General features: G+C 35.4%; 1 protein-coding gene across 1 annotated transcript; it reads left to right on the top strand.

Moving 5' to 3' along the window:
* Window positions 1-489: 489 nt before the first annotated feature.
* On the top strand, window positions 490-3,415 carry LOC110919056 (ethylene-responsive transcription factor ERF110). The gene is made up of 2 exons (XM_022163335.2): window positions 490-1,255; window positions 1,695-3,415. The coding sequence occupies exons 1-2, from the start codon at window positions 847-849 to the stop codon at window positions 2,456-2,458; spliced, it is 1,173 nt and encodes a 390-aa protein (XP_022019027.1). The 5' UTR covers window positions 490-846; the 3' UTR covers window positions 2,459-3,415.
* Window positions 3,416-17,989: the final 14,574 nt, after the last annotated feature.

Genomic DNA, 17,989 nt, shown 5'->3' with positions numbered 1-17,989 from the left:
CAAAATTTATTAGAGAAAACTTAATTCAATAAAATTTGGAGTACATTAATAATTTCCTTTATGTGGTTTCCACAAAATAACTATTTCGATAAAATTTTATAAAAATAGTATTAACGATTTCGTTTTGTTTTATTTAAAATTTTGGATCTTTGAGTCAAACGGGTAAATATACTGTATACATAAATAAATCTTATAACATAGATTTTGATGAAAATATACAAACTTTATCTCTAAATGACAAATCAAAATACACATGTATATATGTGAATTTATGGTTGAACCATGTAACACGTGTATATTTTTAGCGATGTACATGTTTATGATAATTATTATTTGTTTGCTATTCTTACCTTCCTTCCTAATTCCTACCTTTGAAGTCATCAATCTAAATTTTATGTCGGTAAGATCCAATTCTTTTTAAATATGCTCACAAAAAGTTAAAAAAGGAACACAATTCAAAGATGATCTTCTTATTTTCTCTTTCTAAAACTCTCTGCTTCTCTCTCTAGAACCCACTCTTTCACGACCGACATTTGTCCCTTGAAGTTGACGATCGAGAGTAAACCAGTTTGGAACACATTTAAAGAACTCATGGTGTGATCGGAATAAATTCTTGAATATTTTTATTTGTTTTTTATATGTTAATGTTAGGTAAAGAAACTCAAACACAAAAGGGTTTTTGCTTGCTTAGAAAAGGTGGCGGTGGTGGTCGTACGGAGGACACTGTAGCATTGGCGTCTGCTTACGTGCTATAAAGAAGAATTTTGTTATTTCAATCGTTTGTTTGATAGCAACCATATAAAGGGTCCGCTGAAGATAGCGAAATTTGAAGTTGTTTGATAGTATATGTGCTTTATAAAGGTGGCGAACTCGAGGGATTCGGGCGATTATGCCAGTTTTGATCGCGTGACGGATGAAGGGGAAGGGGGATCGCCGCCACCACAATCGCCACCGGATATGTTTTCGACCGAGTATAGTATGTCTGGGGAGTTGTCTGCTATGGTTAGTGCTTTGACTCATGTTGTTTCTGGACACGGTGGTGGTGGCAGTGGTGGTTTTAATGTTTCACCCTCTTTTAGAGGTTTGGATTCGCCGTCTTCCGCTTATTCGTCTTCGAGTTCGGGCTCTTTGGCCGGACAAAAAAGGGTTCGTGATCATCAAGAAGAAAGTGTTAATCAATTTCCGGAACAATTTCATCAGGGATTTTATGGTGGTCTTGCTGATTTTAGAGGTGGAGAGTCGTCATCTTCTAGAGGTTGGTCTTATTCAATTTTTGCTATTTAATTTTTAGAAAGGTTGACGCTAAACATACCCGTTTATATTTTTTTTTCTTTTGAAAGCATACCTAATAATCACGTCATTCTACTTTATTAAGTAGATGAATGCGTTGCATTTAGCAACGCATTTATGCTAATTTAGTCATCGTCTTTGTAAATCATTAATTATTTTTTTTTATATTTTGTTATTTTCATAAAGTTATATCACATTAAAAGCTTGTTAAGTTCTCCTACTTCAAATAATATATTTATTTACTCAGGTATTTTTAAAAACTCATTTTAAATGTGTTAAAACATTACTTTGAAAAAAAAAGTGTGAAAAGGTGGAAATATGAATTAATTAACTAATTATATTTCAATCACATTATGCATGCATCTATCAATTTATTTCTTACATAGATTATTTTCATTCAACAGTTAAAGAAGAGCCAACATCCATACCGCCGAGCACCACAGTGGCCGAAGGTGCCGCTGCCGCCTCCACCACAACAGGGCGTAATCCGGCTGTCGAAGCAAATCAACCCGAACAAACAGGGGAAATAAGAGCAAGAAAATACAGAGGAGTAAGACAACGACCATGGGGCAAATGGGCCGCGGAGATACGCGATCCGCATAAAGCGGCTCGCGTATGGTTAGGCACATTCGACACAGCAGAGGCTGCGGCCCGTGCATACGATGAAGCCGCTCTTAGATTCCGAGGAAACCGAGCAAAACTGAATTTCCCCGAAAACGTCAGATTATTACCACAACAACAAATTCGGCCAACTACCCAACTCGTGATCTCGAACCCTCCAACGACACAATTCAGCATCCGCCAACAACCACCAATGCCACCCCACCGGTTTCAGCTCCCGGATGCCACCACAGCCCATGATTACTGGCAATACTCTCAGTTACTACAAAGCAATATGGATTTCCGTCAACCGCAACCGCAACAGCAACATAACTTATTACCTCAAATGTTCAATACATCTACAATGGGATCATTAAATACACAAGCATCAAATATATCTTCATCTTCATCTACAACCAACTATCCCCTGTTTTTTCCGAACCAGCCGTCGGGTTATTTGGATTTCCGGCAGCCGGGTGGCCAAACTCGAGACGATCAAACTGATTTCCCGTTTGTACCGTCAACATGGCCGGACTCCGATCAGTTCCGACCTCCTCCTCCAAATTGATTAATTTGTTTTTTTTTTCCTTTTTTTTTTTTTTTTTTTTTGCATGGTATTACAGATTATACATATTTTATGGGTCCCAGTTGTACATACCGATTTGGAATTTGTACCATAGTCTTTTCTCACAAATTCTTGAGAAATATTATTTTTAAAGCATTTGACAATTTTCGTATTAAAAAAATATATATATTGTCAGGTGTATTTTTAAGAATATTATGAGAATTTGTGAAAGGATATTAGCTTACTTTTCTATTTAAACAATGGGCAACAGGCCATAAAATATGTACAAAACATGGTTTTCTATCTTAAAATTTATATGTATTCAATTAACCATAGTTTATATTTATTTTGTCATGGTTTTTTTAGAGTTAAATGTTATTTTATTCCCTATGGTTTGCTCGATTTTGCCCGTTTAGTCTAAATGTTTTATTTTCACCTGTGGGTTCAAAAAGGTTTCATCGTTGCCAATTTAGTCCACTGTGTTAACTTCATCTATTATTTCTGTTAACGAGAAAGGCAATTCGGCAATTTTATATGGCCGAATTGCCATTTTAGTTCACAGAATTACATATAAAATAACTGAATTGCCCTTCTCGTTAACAGAAAAAATGGATGAAGTTAACCTAGTGGAATAAAATGGCAACGATAAAACCTTTTTGGATCCACAGGCGAAAAATGAAATCTTTATACTAAACTGACAAAATGGCACAAACCACACGGACTAAAATAGTATTTAACTCCTTTTTTATTTACTTTCTTTTGTTTGGTTGAGGTTTATTTTGTTTATTTGCATTATGTTAAAGTATATGTAAATCGAAACCAATAATCTTGAGAATACAACAAATAAGGATTTTATTTGGAATTTAGGTTGAGTTCGGTATGAGCGTGTGTCCTTTCTTGTGTTTCGATGGTTTCAATAGTTTCAGTTTGGTATAAATTGACATGCAGTTTAGATTTTAGTTACTTATCGTTATTACAAAATGGATAACTTTCACTTACCGAGAGATCCGTCCTAATCTGTTGGTGATGTTCTTGCGGTAATGTATCAAACGACAATTAGGATTTGTTTTTCTTTTATAAAATCTGTTGGTTAATTATATCTACGAATTATATTACTAAAGGTTGTTTTCTAGTAGTGTAGTATAGGCGATTTGTTGGATATTTATCGATGAATTTTTCATTATAAATATGTTTTGTTTGGGCAATTTGGGTTGGGGCGTTTCCAAAAAACGTCTGATCAAAAGTGAATGACCAATAGAGTGTTTTTGAAAGTTCTATTTTTTATTTAATTCAGTTATAATATCTAATCATTAGAAGTAGGCTTGAGGTTTAGGCCCTCACTACACCTCTTTTTAACTTTAAACTCATTTGCTTACTAGAAGTCACATGTCGGATAATACCAATAAAAGGACTTGAAATTCAAGCCCCACTGTGAACACGCCCTCTTTTAGTTCTTTTATACATTTCCAATTCCTTTCATTATGCTATAAATGATGTACACTTTTACTCTTTTATTTATTTTCTAGTTTCATTTTTTCTAAGAACTTGCATTTGCTAACTTAAATGCGTTATTGTGTTTAATATATTTTTCTCAACACGGCGATATAAATTTTGTTGAAAATGCAGTTGTATTTAACATAAAATACTTTATGATATCGTAAACTATACCAAATATCGGGACCGTAACGAAACGAACCGATACCAACTAGACAATATTGGTATCGGTATTCATTTTTACGGTTTTTTATTGATATAAGATATGTGTTAATCTTCTTTTAGCTATATTACGACTTTATTTTTTTGGTTTTTGTTGATCAGTTCTGTTTAAACATAATAGAAAACATGAATAACATATCTGTTACAGCAGACAGGCAGCAGAGAATCCAGTCAGAGATGCAGCATTGAGTTCGACATTCTTGTCAGGATGATCTGGTTCCTACTTAGGGTGTAAGATTATGATCGTGATGAAACCGAAACAAGGGGAGGTTTCGGTTATGGAGAGAGAGCCGATTGATGTTAGATGGTTATTAGGTTTGTGTAATTGTGTAACCCTTAAACTCTAATAATCTCTTTATATATACACCCAAGAGGAAACTCAATTAGTTAATAAGGGTAATATGGTTCATCAACAATTACCAACTAATTATTAATAGGTTATTAATATATTTTGATCTATATAATATAAATGATTATAATGGCTACAAGATTAAATATTACAATAATAATATATTTAATCTTACATTCTCCCACATAGCCGAGTAATCATGTATCATGAGTATTAGGTAAGCCTGACCAGGAGTTAACACTCATTTTAGCTTTAAACCAAGAACTATAGTAGAGAAATACAACCGTTGAATCATCATTCGACTCAGGACCCCCATTAGTCATACTATAGCCTCAATTTAAAACTTAACAGTTATGATCAAAATACGCATACGCCCTTTAGCGTCTGATTTGTATTTATATTTGTCTATATGTCATTACACTGGTAGAACATATATCAGAGACATACAAAATCAAACTGATGAAATTTCATTAACTAAAACATAAGCTAGTACAATATGCCATTAAATAAGGTCTTTAGTAAGTCCCATATTCGACACATGTTCTTCGAAAGCTTTAGGTGGGAGACCTTTAGTCATTGGATCCGCAAGCATATCTTTAGTACTAATATATTCAATACAAAGATTATTTTCCTCAACTCGTTCACGTACGAACAAATATTTTGTATCGAGATATAAACCAGCTCCAGTCGAACTGTTACTGTTTGAAAAACTAACGGCAGTTGAGTTATCACAGTAAAGCTTCAATGGTCTAAAAATGGAATTAACGATTTTGAGTCCAGTAATCAGATTTCTGAGCAACATTCCATGACAGGTTGCATTATAAACAGCAATGTATTCTGCCATCATTGTGGAAGTTGTGGTTAACTGTTGTTTATGATTCATCCATGAGATAGGTTCGCCTGCTAACATAAAATGTAGCCCGAAGTGGATTTCTTGTCATCTTTGCATTTAGCAAAGTCAGAATTAGAATAACCTACCACTTCTAAATGATCATTTCTTCTATAAGTCAGTTTATAGTCTTTTGTCCCTTGTAGATATCTAAGGACCTTCTTAGCTACTTTCCAGTGATCTAGGCCAGGAATAGTCTGATAACGGCCTAGCAATCCAGCAATATAAGCGATATCTGGGCGAGTACAGACTTGAGCATACATCAGGCTCCCGACTACTGAAGGGTAAGGTATCTGGCTCATTTGCACCCTTTCTACCTCTGTTGTCGGACACTAGAATGAACTGAAAACATCTCCCTTAACTACTGAAGCGACGGAGGGTTTGCACTGTTGTATGTTGTAACGTGTAAGGACAAGATCTATGTAAGTATTTTAAGACAATCCTAAGATCCCTTTGTGTCTATCTCGATGAATTTCGATGCCAATAACGTAAGAAGCATCTCCGAGATCCTTCATGTCAAAGTTATACGAGAGTAACCGATTCGACTCATGCAACATGTCTAAACTATTACTTGCCAATAGAATATCATCTACGTAAAAGACAAGTATAGTAAAGTTACTCCCACTCATCTTGAGGTATGTGCATTGATCCACTTGATTCTTCATAAAACGTTGTCTCTTCATAACTTCATCAAACTTGAGATACCTGACCTTCAGGTTTAAAGCCTTCAGGTTGTTTCATGTAAACATCTTCATCTAAGTCTCCGTTAAGGAAAAGTCTCCTTTAAGGAAAGTGGTTTTGACGTCCATCTGATGCAGCTCTAAATAAAAATGAGCTACTAGAGCCATACCGATCCTTAATGAATCTTTACGAGAGACAGGTGAAAACGTCTCTTGATAGTCAATTCCCTCTTTCTGAGTGTAGCCCTTTGCAACCAATCTCTCTTTGTAGCGTTCAACGTTCACATTTGGATCCAATTTTGTTTTGAACACCCATTTACATCCTACGGGTTTGACACCGTTGGGTAATTCTACCAAATCCCAGACGTCATTTTTCTTCACGGATTCAAGCTCATCAATCATTGCTTTGTTCCATTCAAAAGACTGATCACTGCTAATGGCTTCATTATAAGAGATAGGATCATTGAGCTTTCCAGCATCCATTTCAGTCAGGTAGGTAACATAATCATCCCAATAGTAGGTCTTCTCTGCCTAGATGACCTCCTGAGTTGATTATCGGGTTCAGCGTTGTCTTGGTTTTGAGCGTTTAATGTGCCTTCGTTATAAGGTATAATGGGTTCTAATTGTGGAGATGGAATTGGTGCAGTAGCTTCAGCTGCAGTTGTTGCATTGGGTACAAGAGGAGTAAACAGAGTAATGGTAAGCGACGAGTCTCTCCCCCCGCGTCTTGTACTTCTTGCAATTCTTTGTAAGGGTTGGTACTGCTCCCACTGACCTTGAAATCCTCAAGGAACGCAACACGCTTGGTTTCAACAATACGGGTGGCATGGGAATGACAATAGAAATGATTACCCTTTGAATGATCAGGATACCCGATAAAGAAACAAGTAACTGTTCTAGGGTCAAGTTTCCTTAGGAAAGGATTATAATGTTTTGCTTCAGCAATGCAGCCCCATACTTTCATATATTTAAGACTCGGTTTCCTTCCTGTCCAAAGTTCACAAGGAGTTTTAGGGACAGACTTAGAAGGAACTCTATTGAGTATATGAACAGCTGCTTTTAACGCTTCAGTCAGAGGAATAATGGTAAATTAGTGTTAGCTAACATACTGCGCACCATGTTCATAAGGGTACAGTTTCTTCGTTCAGTGACACCGTTTTGCTGAGGTGTACCAGGCATGGTGTATTGGTTTACAATCCAATGGCCTTTACAAAACTCATAAAATGGACTAGGAGCTTGACCCACATCAGTATGTCTTCCAGAATATTCACCGCCTCTATCTGATCTCACAACTTTAATCTGACGATCTAATTGCTTTTCAACTTCAGCTTTATAATCTTTAAAAGTTGTAAGAGATTCAGATTTTTCCTTAATCAGATACAAGTACATGTAACAAGAATAATCATTAATGAAATTGATAAATAAAGTATGTCCAGTTATGCCAGCGATTTGGTAAGGACCACTAATGTCAGTATGAAGGAGTTCTAATAAATTAGAGGCCCTAGTGGTGCCTTTCTTATTCGCTAATATCATTTTTCCTTTAAGACATTTGACACATGTTCTAAAATTAGTGAAATCGAGAGGAGGTAAGACTTCATCCTTTACGAGACGATTTAATCATTCTCTTAAGATGTGGCCTAAACGTTGATGCCACAACATGGATGAAGTCTCTAAGTCTCGATTTTGTTTCATCTATGTGATTGATTCATTAATATTATATGACAACAAAGATTTGGAAAAATCATCATCTAGTTCTAATCTATAGAGACCACCATCCAGAATGCCAGTACCATAAACAACGGAATCATAGAGAACAGAGAGTTTGCGATGACCATGGGAAACAACAAAACTGTCCATGACTAACTTTGGTCCTGATACAAGGTTCCGAGGTACCTCAGGAACATATAAGGTATCATAAAGTTTAATACATAAACCAGTTTTCAAAAATAATTGTAATGTTCCTATGGCCTTCACTTCTAATTCCCGATCATCCCCAACTTTAAGTGTTCATTGGTTTCTTCCCAGCTTCCAGTTGGAAAGGAATCCCTGAGTAGAGTTGGTTACATGAACCATAGAACCAGAATCAAACCACCAAGAATTAGTAGGAACATTTAAATTAAAGGAATCAAGTATCATGAAAAAATCATTACCTTTCTTAGCCAGCCACTCCTTGAAGTCAGGGCATTCCTTTTTCTTATGTCATGTCTTCTTACAAAACTTGAAGTAGGGTTTTCCTAAGGAGTTCTTAGAGCTAGAAGATGCACTTGTATTAGGATTGGGCCTTTGGACCTTGGAAGCATCCTTTCTTTGGTAATTGTTCTTCCTCTTCTTAGAGTTGGAGGTGGTGAAGTTTGCAACATTAGTAGTGCGATCCATCTTCGTACGCTCTTCCTCCTACACGCACATAGCGATCAGCTCACTCATCGTCCATTTATCCTTCTGAGTGTTGTAATTGATCTTGAATGCTTCATAGGACAAAGGAAGCGAAGTAATGATGAAGTGAACAAGAAAACCATCACTGATTTCCATCTCTAGCCCTTTCAGCTTATTGGCCATGTCATGCATCATCATGATGTGTTCGCGAATGCCGCTCCTCCCATCATACTTAGTTGTCACCAGCTTGAGAATAAGAGTACTAGCGTGTGCTTTAGATGTCCCCTTGAATTTTGCCTCCACAGAAGCCAGGTACGTTTTCGCATCTTCAGAATCAGGAATAGCTCCTCTAATTGCATTGTGTATGGACTGCTTCATAAACTTGAGAGACATGCGGTTACACCTAGTCCATTTTTTATGAACTATCTGCTTAGCAGCAGTACTTTGAGGAGTAAGGTCCGCTGGCTTATTGTAACACCCCGAAAACGGGTTTGGTAATCAAACCCGGTTAATACTAAGAGACGGGTTATAACTCCCGGAATCCAATAAGTTAACTAGGAATAATAATAACCTAGTTAGAAGAGAAGTCTTGTAGTGACATACTAGTGGGTTAAAACCTTATAACTAGGAAAATATAAAACTTTATATTAAAATTATAAATTTTTAAATAAACAAGGAAAAACTAACTAGGACAAAATAACCCAGTTAGTCATGAGACTTGTAAATTACTTACTAGAAGGTTAAAACACCTTAAATAAATAACTTAATGATAATGGAGGGACTAAAGGTGTTAAAACTAAAACTAATAATAATAAAAACAAGGTTTAAACACCAAACACACTAAAAGAAGTGTGTCTGGACGATCAAAACATCAGGGCCGAACAGGAGCTTCCCCACCAAACCCTAACTTGTGCAAATTGATCAAATTGGGGCTTCAAATCAGTTCCAAATCGATTTCCAAGCATGAAATTGTGATCTCCTCTAAAAAGGGATCATAAGGTATGTAATTTCAATGCAAAATCTTCACCCAAATCTCTGAGTGAATTCATGGAATTCAAGAATTGATGTTGCATGTTAGTTGTTTTGAAAGACATAGTGACTAGGGACAAACCCTAGTTAATTACTTGTTGAAATTTTGCTTAATTTTAGTAAATTCCATAATCACCATTGAAGGTGATAAGTGGGTTTTGTAGGAGCATGTAAAACACTAGAATTTGATTGTTTTTCTAGTATAATTTGAATTCTAGGAAGTAAATTCAGATATTGATAATGTGGAAAAAGTGATATGAGCATGCTTAGTAGATGCTAATATTGGCTAAATAACAAGCCATGAATATGATTATAAGCTTTGAGAAATTATGCCCTTAAGGTGTTTGTGAAAATGCCTCAAAGAAGGCTTAGAAACTGAAATTTAAAGTTAAAACGCATGATTGTAACGATTTAGCGAATTATGCGATACATGATTGAAAAAGGGTTCTAAAAGGATTTCGAATTGAACTCTTTAGACGAGGAATCCGGATCGTCAAATGGACAAGCCGGTGGAAATACGCGTTTGGAAAGGATGCTTAAAAGGTACGTAACTACGGTTTCGTTACGATACGCTCGATTACGTATTTTTGCTAATAGACTTTAAATTATCATAATAGATGAAATTGGTATTTAGTCAAAGTGAAGAAGATCACTAAGTAGATAAACGGGTCAAAAGGTGAAATTATCACCCTTTGACAATATCGACTAATGGTTCGTTGAGTTATATGATTATAGGAATGAATATCATTTGGATGTTTACAGCGCTATCACTTAACATCCACTAAGGCAAGGTATTGAAACGGGTCAATATATTGATCCGAGCCAGGTATGTATAATAACACAACTCATCTCGTAGAATTTGAAGTTCTATAAGAGTTAGACAAGGTTAAAGTATAGATATTCGGTTATCTTTAGGTAAACCGAATAAGTTGAATTACGTTTATGGTGTTTTAGAAGCACATGAGTTTACAAACAAGTATTTAAACGTCCTTGTAGTAAAGGAAGGATGAAAATTGACCAAATTGCCCTTGTAAGCTAATTTGAACGAACAACCCATAAAGGTGGTTCAAAAATAATTTTATGAGTAACTATATGCTTAGAATGAGTATAGGTAGTGAATGATGTAAATCCTTGGGTCGAAAGACTTTATATGAGTCTTTGCCGTATAATGATAATCCGAGGGGTAGAAACTCGGAACATATAGATATCCATATTAAATCCAACACACATAGAAATGTGGTGGAAGATAACTTGATAAGAAATGTAGGAATAAGATGCAAGAAATGAATGAAAGCGAGTTCAAGTTTTAAAGTGCTAAAATACCCTTAACGGGTCAAAATAAGCATACGAGCGAAAACGGGTTTAATTTGTGTAATAAATCTATGATTAGAACCTAATATAGTAGGTAACATTAATTTGAAGAAGTGTATGATATATAGGAATCAAATAAATACGTTTGCTTGATAAAAATGTATAAACGGGTTAAAATTTCGGTAAAAAGGTAACGAGTCGAAGGCTTAGAAATCTCAAAATTTCTTATGTTGGATGTAGGATTTTAACTCCATATGATGGAGAATCAAATTATAAACACGTAGGAAGAAACGGTAGGTTAAACGGACAAGCGGATTGAAAGATACGAAAGTTTTCGTGTCAATAACGGCAAAAAGGAAAGGAATGATGCAGGGGCCACCGTAACTTACGGTGCCACCGTAAGTTAAGGTGGAGCTGATTTGGTTACGGTGCTAGACTACTGATGTAGGGTAGGGAAATGTTAACACAGGGGCCACCGTAACTTACGGTGCCACCGTAAGTTACGGTGGAGGTCAGAATTGAGTTATTGTTTTGGGATCCAGATGTAAATGTTGGACTTTCCTAATTTTCTCATTGTATTAGTTATTTAATTATCAAAACTGACCTTTAAGTTGATTTTGATCATAGGTGAATGTTGAAAGTCCCGGATGAAGATCGAGCATCGAGCAAGAACCGAACACACGTTAAACAAAGCTTCCGCAACGTTGTTTGGTCGTTATTCTAAACGGCGAGTTAAATCACATTATGTATATCACTTAAATTGTAAAAGTTTTTAACAAACCGTATTTCTGATGTATATGTAATCATTAATTACATGATTATTTTCGCAAAATATACGTTAAACCTTGATTTATAAGAACGGGTGTTACAAGTTGGTATCAGAGCCTTGGTTTAAGAGATTCAAGTAGGGTGGGAAAACTATGCTTGGACTTAAACCTTATGCTCTTAATAAAGATTGGTGTTCGGTTCGAGGCTTGATCGCAAATCCAGTAAGTACATGTATATCAATGGTTTAGTATGATTAAAGTGTTGAGAACAACACATATGGTTATCGTGTAATACACGTCACACCAATAAAAATGATATAGAATAGATATAGTCAACGAAATTACACGCGTTGATGCGTATAGTAGAAAAGCCTTGTATTATAATACAGGCATCCCTTAATGTCGAAATTACTAACTGTTGTATATGTTTTAGTTGAAGGACACTCGCATATGAAGATAACGAGAGTTTAACAAATCACAGATTTGACAGAGGAACGGTCCAAAGTGTATGCTCCTCAAGGACCTAAATCGCGTGGCGGTCGCGAATAAGGCTAATGGGAAGAGAAGCCCGTTAGGGCAAGCATTACCAGGTGCACATTTAAATATAAATGCACAAATAGTAATATGCAACAAATATGTAGAAATTGAAGGTTGCATATGTAGATTAAAAACTTGGAAAAACCCGAATAGAAAATGTATTCGGGATATTGTTTCCAAGAGAAACAAATAGAGGCATTACATACATGGGGCGTGATGTGAAAACTATAAAAAGGTCATGCGTGTCATGTGTTAATCGCTTACTCTGGCCAAGTAAGTAGTGGCATATGATACCACTAACTTCTTATAGCGGACACATTTACATCCGATGTAGTAAGGGCAGGGTGAATGGGACTAACTTAAAAAGTACCCAAATGAATCAAATGAGCAAAATATTTGATAATAATGTAAACGCACAGTCGGGTGACGGGGGCGTATTACATTAGGATGATGAGCCCGAGTGAAGGGACAAAGATTAATGTAAAACGATTAAGGTATGCAATTGGGAGGGGTGTGCTTACACTCGAACCCGGATAATGCAAATATGACTCTTAACGGGCCGATTTTGTAAAACACCAAAATTTGAGAACAAAGTGGGAATATAAAAGTGAAACGAAGTCATAATGCATACCGTAAGGGTTGCAATAATAACGACTTTGATAAAACACCCAGTTGGTGGGTAAGGATTTAAACGCATGCGTAGACTGAGGAACAGGAACGCGAAATAGAAAGTCAAAAGACTCGGAATATGAGTCATGTGACTAAAAGATGACAAGAATTTTCGTAAACATAAATTTTGGTAATTACGTTCAACCATTTCACAGTTGGACGGGTCAAATAAAGAATGAAGTTTGACATTCATAAGTGATGAAAATTCACCCAAAATGAGTCAAACGAGTCAATTAAGGAATAACGCTTAATATAATACGAAAACGCAAACCGGTGAAACCGGAAAGCTAAAAAAAATAGATAGAAGGACCCGAGTAATCGGTTGTAAAGGAGTATAAGTATGAACTGGGTAACGGTAAGCGTAGGACAAACCGACGTGTAAATGACGTTAGAAGTCGTAAAGTCGGAAAAGATAGTTCAAAAGTAAACAAATGAAACCTTAGACTACGGTCAAGGTCAACTAAAGTTCAAAAGCAAAATTAAATGATTCCAAACATAACAAAGGATGCTTTAAAGCTATATATGTATAAATAGACAATTGAATAAAGACTAGAATAAAAGATGATCTACGGGATCATCATAAACTACGGGATATTAATTAGTGTAAAGGTCTACGGGGCCAAAATAACCCACGGGTCATGAATTGAAGCAAAGGGATCATAAAGGCCTCGTCTTAAAGAGATAAAAGCTTAAGGAAATAGCCTACGAGGTTAAGTGAAGGAACCTACGGGTCAATTGAGTAAGGTGAGGGAACTTGTTACGATTCCCCGCGTAAAACGAGAACGGAAAACAATAAATTATGAGTTGTCAATTTCCTTGATATGAGTAATTGACATAGTTAAAGAGAAAAACGTTAGACTAAAATTCAGTTTTAGTAAGAAATAACATTTTTACAAATATAAATTTTGATAGGAAGTTGAATAGTAAGCATGAAAGATTCAAGTCTTGACGCTGATAGGCGCAAGACGATATATTCGAAAAGTGATCTTTTCGAAAATGAAAGGTAGATATATATAAATTAAACATGATGCGACACGATCCCGGTTAAGAAATGTAATGTGAAGTAGAATCGCATTATAACCAAGCGAGCGGTAAAAAGTAACTGGACTAATAAGTCTAGTTAGTGAGACCGGTGAAGGTCAGCAATTCAAATTGAGAAATTTGGTTTGCTCGTAAGCGGAGGATTCGGAACAACTAAACCGAATAAATGAATTTGGAAACAAAAGAAATAGTTGCTAAAAGAGAAAGATTTCACTAAAGACCTTTAAACGGGTCAAGGTAACGGATTCACAAAGAGTTCGATAATATATAAAAGCGATGGATATCGCTAAGTTAACTAACTAGTAGAAATAATGGAATTATGTTATTTCAAGTTACATTACGTCGTATGAGGTACGTAGATGTTATGTAACCAAAAAGATATTACCATAATTTTTCTGGTAATACTAACAATTGGTTAATGTATGAGTAATGGTTAAAAGATTACTCAGGTCAAACGCATTGAGTTTAGAACTCGATGAACTATGTAAGAAAGGTTTCGAGGACGAAACCTCTTTAAGGGGGGTAGACTTGTAACACCCCGAAAACGGGTTTGGTAATCAAACCCGGTTAATACTAAGAGACAGGTTATAACTCCCGGAATCCAATAAGTTAACTAGGAATAATAATAACCTAGTTAGAAGAGAAGTCTTGTAGTGACATACTAGTGGGTTAAAACCTTATAACTAGGAAAATATAAAACTTTATATTAAAATTATAAAGTTTTAAATAAACAAGGACAAACTAACTAGGACAAAATAACCCAGTTAGTCATGAGACTTGTAAATTACTTACTAGAAGGTTAAAACACCTTAAATAAATAACTTAATGATAATGGAGGGACTAAAGGTGTTAAAACTAAAACTAATAATAATAAAAACAAGGTTTAAACACCGAACACACTAAAAGAAGTGTGTCTGGACGATCAAAACATCAGGGGCGAACAGGAGCTTCCCCACCAAACCCTAACTTGTGCAAATTGATTAAATTGGGGCTTCAAATCAGTTCCAAATCGATTTCCAAGCATGAAATTGTGATCTCCTCTAAAAAGGGATCATAAGGTATGTAATTTCAATGCAAAATCTTCACCCAAATCTCTGAGTGAATTCATGGAATTCAAGAATTGATGTTGCATGTTAGTTGTTTTGAAAGACATAGTGACTAGGGACAAACCCTAGTTAATTACTTGTTGAAATTTTGCTTAATTCTAGTAAATTCCATAATCACCATTGAAGGTGATAAGTGGGTTTTGTAGGAGCATGTAAAACAGTAGAATTTGATTGTTTTTCTAGTATAATTTGAATTCTAGGAAGTAAATTCAGATATTGATAATGTGGAAAAAGTGATATGAGCATGCTTAGTAGATGCTAATATTGGCTAAATAACAAGCCATGAACATGATTATAAGCTTTGAGAAATTATGCCCTTAAGGTGTTTGTGAAAATGCCTCAAAGAAGGCTTAGAAACTGAAATTTAAAGTTAAAACGCATGATTGTAACGATTTAGCGAATTATTCGATACATGATTGAAAAAGGGTTCTAAAAGGATTTCGATTTGAACTCTTTAGGCGAGGAATCCGGATCGTCAAATGGACAAGCCGGTGGAAATACGCGTTTGGAAAGGATGCTTAAAAGGTACGTAACTACGGTTTCGTTACGATACGCTCGATTACGTATTTTTGCTACTAGACTTTAAATTATCATAATAGATGAAATTGGTATTTAGTCAAAGTGACGAAGATCACTAAGTAGATAAACGGGTCAAAAGGTGAAATTATCACCCTTTGACAATATTGACTAATGGTTCGTTGAGTTATATGATTATAGGAATGAATATCATTTGGATGTTTACAGCGCTATTACTTAACATCCACTAAGGCAAGGTATTGAAACGGGTCAATATATTGATCCGAGCCAGGTATGTATAATAACACAACTCATCTCGTAGAATTTGAAGTTCTATAAGAGTTAGACAAGGTTAAAGTATAGATATTCGGTTATCTTTAGGTAAACCGAATAAGTTGAATTATGTTTATGGTGTTTTAGAAGCACATGAGTTTACAAACAAGTATTTAAAGGTCCTTGTAGTAAAGGAAGGATGAAAATTGACCAAATTGCCCTTGTAACCTAATTTGAACAAACGGCCCACAAAGTTGGTTCAGAAATAAGTTTTATGAGTAAATATATGCTTAGAATGAGTATAGGTAGTGAAGGATGTAAATCCTTGGGTCGAAAGACTTTATATGAGTCTTTGCCGTATAATGATAATCCGAGGGGTAGAAACTCGGAACATATAGATATCCATATTAAATCCAACACACAAAGAAATGTGGTGGAAGATAACTTGATAAGAAATATAGGAATAAGATGCAAGAAATGAATGAAAGCGAGTTCAAGTTTTAAAGTGCTAAAATACCCTTAACGGGTCAAAATAAGCATACGAGCGAAAACGGGTTTAATTTGTGTAATAAATCTATGATTAGAACCTAATATAGTAGGTAACATTAATTTGAAGAAGTGTATGATATATAGGAATCAAATAAATACATTTGCTTGATAAAAATGTATAAACGGGTTAAAATTTCGGTAAAAAGGTAACGAGTCGAAGGCTTAGAAATCTCAAAATTTCTTATGTTGGATGTAGGATTTTAACTCCATATGATGGAGAATCAAATTATAAACATGTAGGAAGAAACGGTAGGTTAAACGGTCAAGCGAATTGAAAGATACGAAAGTTTTCGTGTCAATAACGGCAAAAAGGACAGGAATGATGCAGGGGCCACCGTAACTTATGGTGCCACCGTAAGTTACGGTGGAGCTGATTTAGTTACGGTGCTAGACTACTGAAGTACGGTAGGGAAATGTTAACACAGGGGCCACCGTAACTTACGGTGCCACCGTAAGTTACGGTGGAGGTCAGAATTGTGTTATTGTTTTGGGATCCAGATGTAAATGTTGGAAATTCCTTATTTTCTCGTTGTATTAGTTGTTTAATTATCAAAACTGACCTTTAAGTTGGTTTTGATCATAGGTGAATGTCGAAAGTCCCGGATGAAGATCGAGCATCGAGCAAGAACCGAACACACGTTAAACAAAGCTTCCGCAATGTTGTTTGGTCGTTATTCTAAACGGCGAGTTAAATCACATTATGTATATCACTTAAATTGTAAAAGTTTTTAACAAACCGTATTTCCGATGTATATGTAATCATTAATTACATGATTATTTTCGCAAAATATACGTTAACCCTTGATTTATAAGAATGGGTGTTACACTTATTCTCTCTTAGAGCATAATCGAAGTCCTGCAATCCAAGCGTAAGCATGAGGGCATCCTTCCATGCAGGAAAGTTATCACCAGTCAAAGGTGGAATTCCGCAATTGGGTGCTGATAGTGGAAATAAGATGAGCGAATTATGATACTAATCAAGAAGTCCTAATGTGATCTAAGGGCCTGTTATACTAATGCAGGCATAAATAATGACCATTTTAATTATGAAGCTGTGATATTGTGTATTACTAACATCAAAATAATTGACTTAGTTAAAATTCTACTTAAACGAAGACAAATCAGCTTCGGCCAGAAGTGTAATCATTCAAGTATGTGTGCAAAGTAATCGTGAAATGAGACAATCACTCTAGTTATGCACTCGTTAAGTATGCTAGACATAAATGAATTAAATCAGCTTTGGCCATAAATTAAGACATTTCACGTTTGTAATGCATACTCAACATAGCTTTTATAATACTTAAAAAATAAATAGATGCATCAAATCAGCTTTGGACAGAAATGATACATCAGAAGCTCATTCAAGTTAAGCTATTTTGTTTTTGTGAAAAATTATATGATTCTGATTAAGTAATTAAGTGTTTACAAAACCAAGAATTTAATAGCAAACCACATGTTAGTGTGGAGCCCCGAGCCAAATTTTTAGTTCACATTAACAATCTAATAAAGTAATGAGGTTTCGAGTGAGGTCTTGAGTTAAGGTTTCGACTCAATAATGAATCATTATGAGGTTTTATTAAGGTTTTGAGTCGCAATCACCTGGTTGCGAGTCGCAACCACCTGGTTACAAGTCACTAATGTTAGTTGAAACCTCAGTCGAAATCTCGAGGTTTTGAGTAATGAATATTTATGAGATTTCAACTCCATAATGAGGTTTCGAGCCGCAACC

This window comes from Helianthus annuus, chromosome 2, assembly GCF_002127325.2.
Source record: "Helianthus annuus cultivar XRQ/B chromosome 2, HanXRQr2.0-SUNRISE, whole genome shotgun sequence".
Classification (NCBI taxonomy): Eukaryota; Viridiplantae; Streptophyta; class Magnoliopsida; order Asterales; family Asteraceae; genus Helianthus; species Helianthus annuus.
Note: the sequence above shows the minus strand (reverse complement) of the source record. Positions and strands in the feature narration are given on the sequence as shown.

Coding starts and splice junctions, on each gene's coding strand:
- LOC110919056 (XM_022163335.2), top strand. CDS start 847: ATGTGCTTTATAAAGGTGGCGAACTCGAGGGATTCGGGCGATTATGCC. Junction 1,256..1,694: donor AGAGTCGTCATCTTCTAGAG/GTTGGTCTTATT, acceptor TTCATTCAACAG/TTAAAGAAGAGCCAACATCC.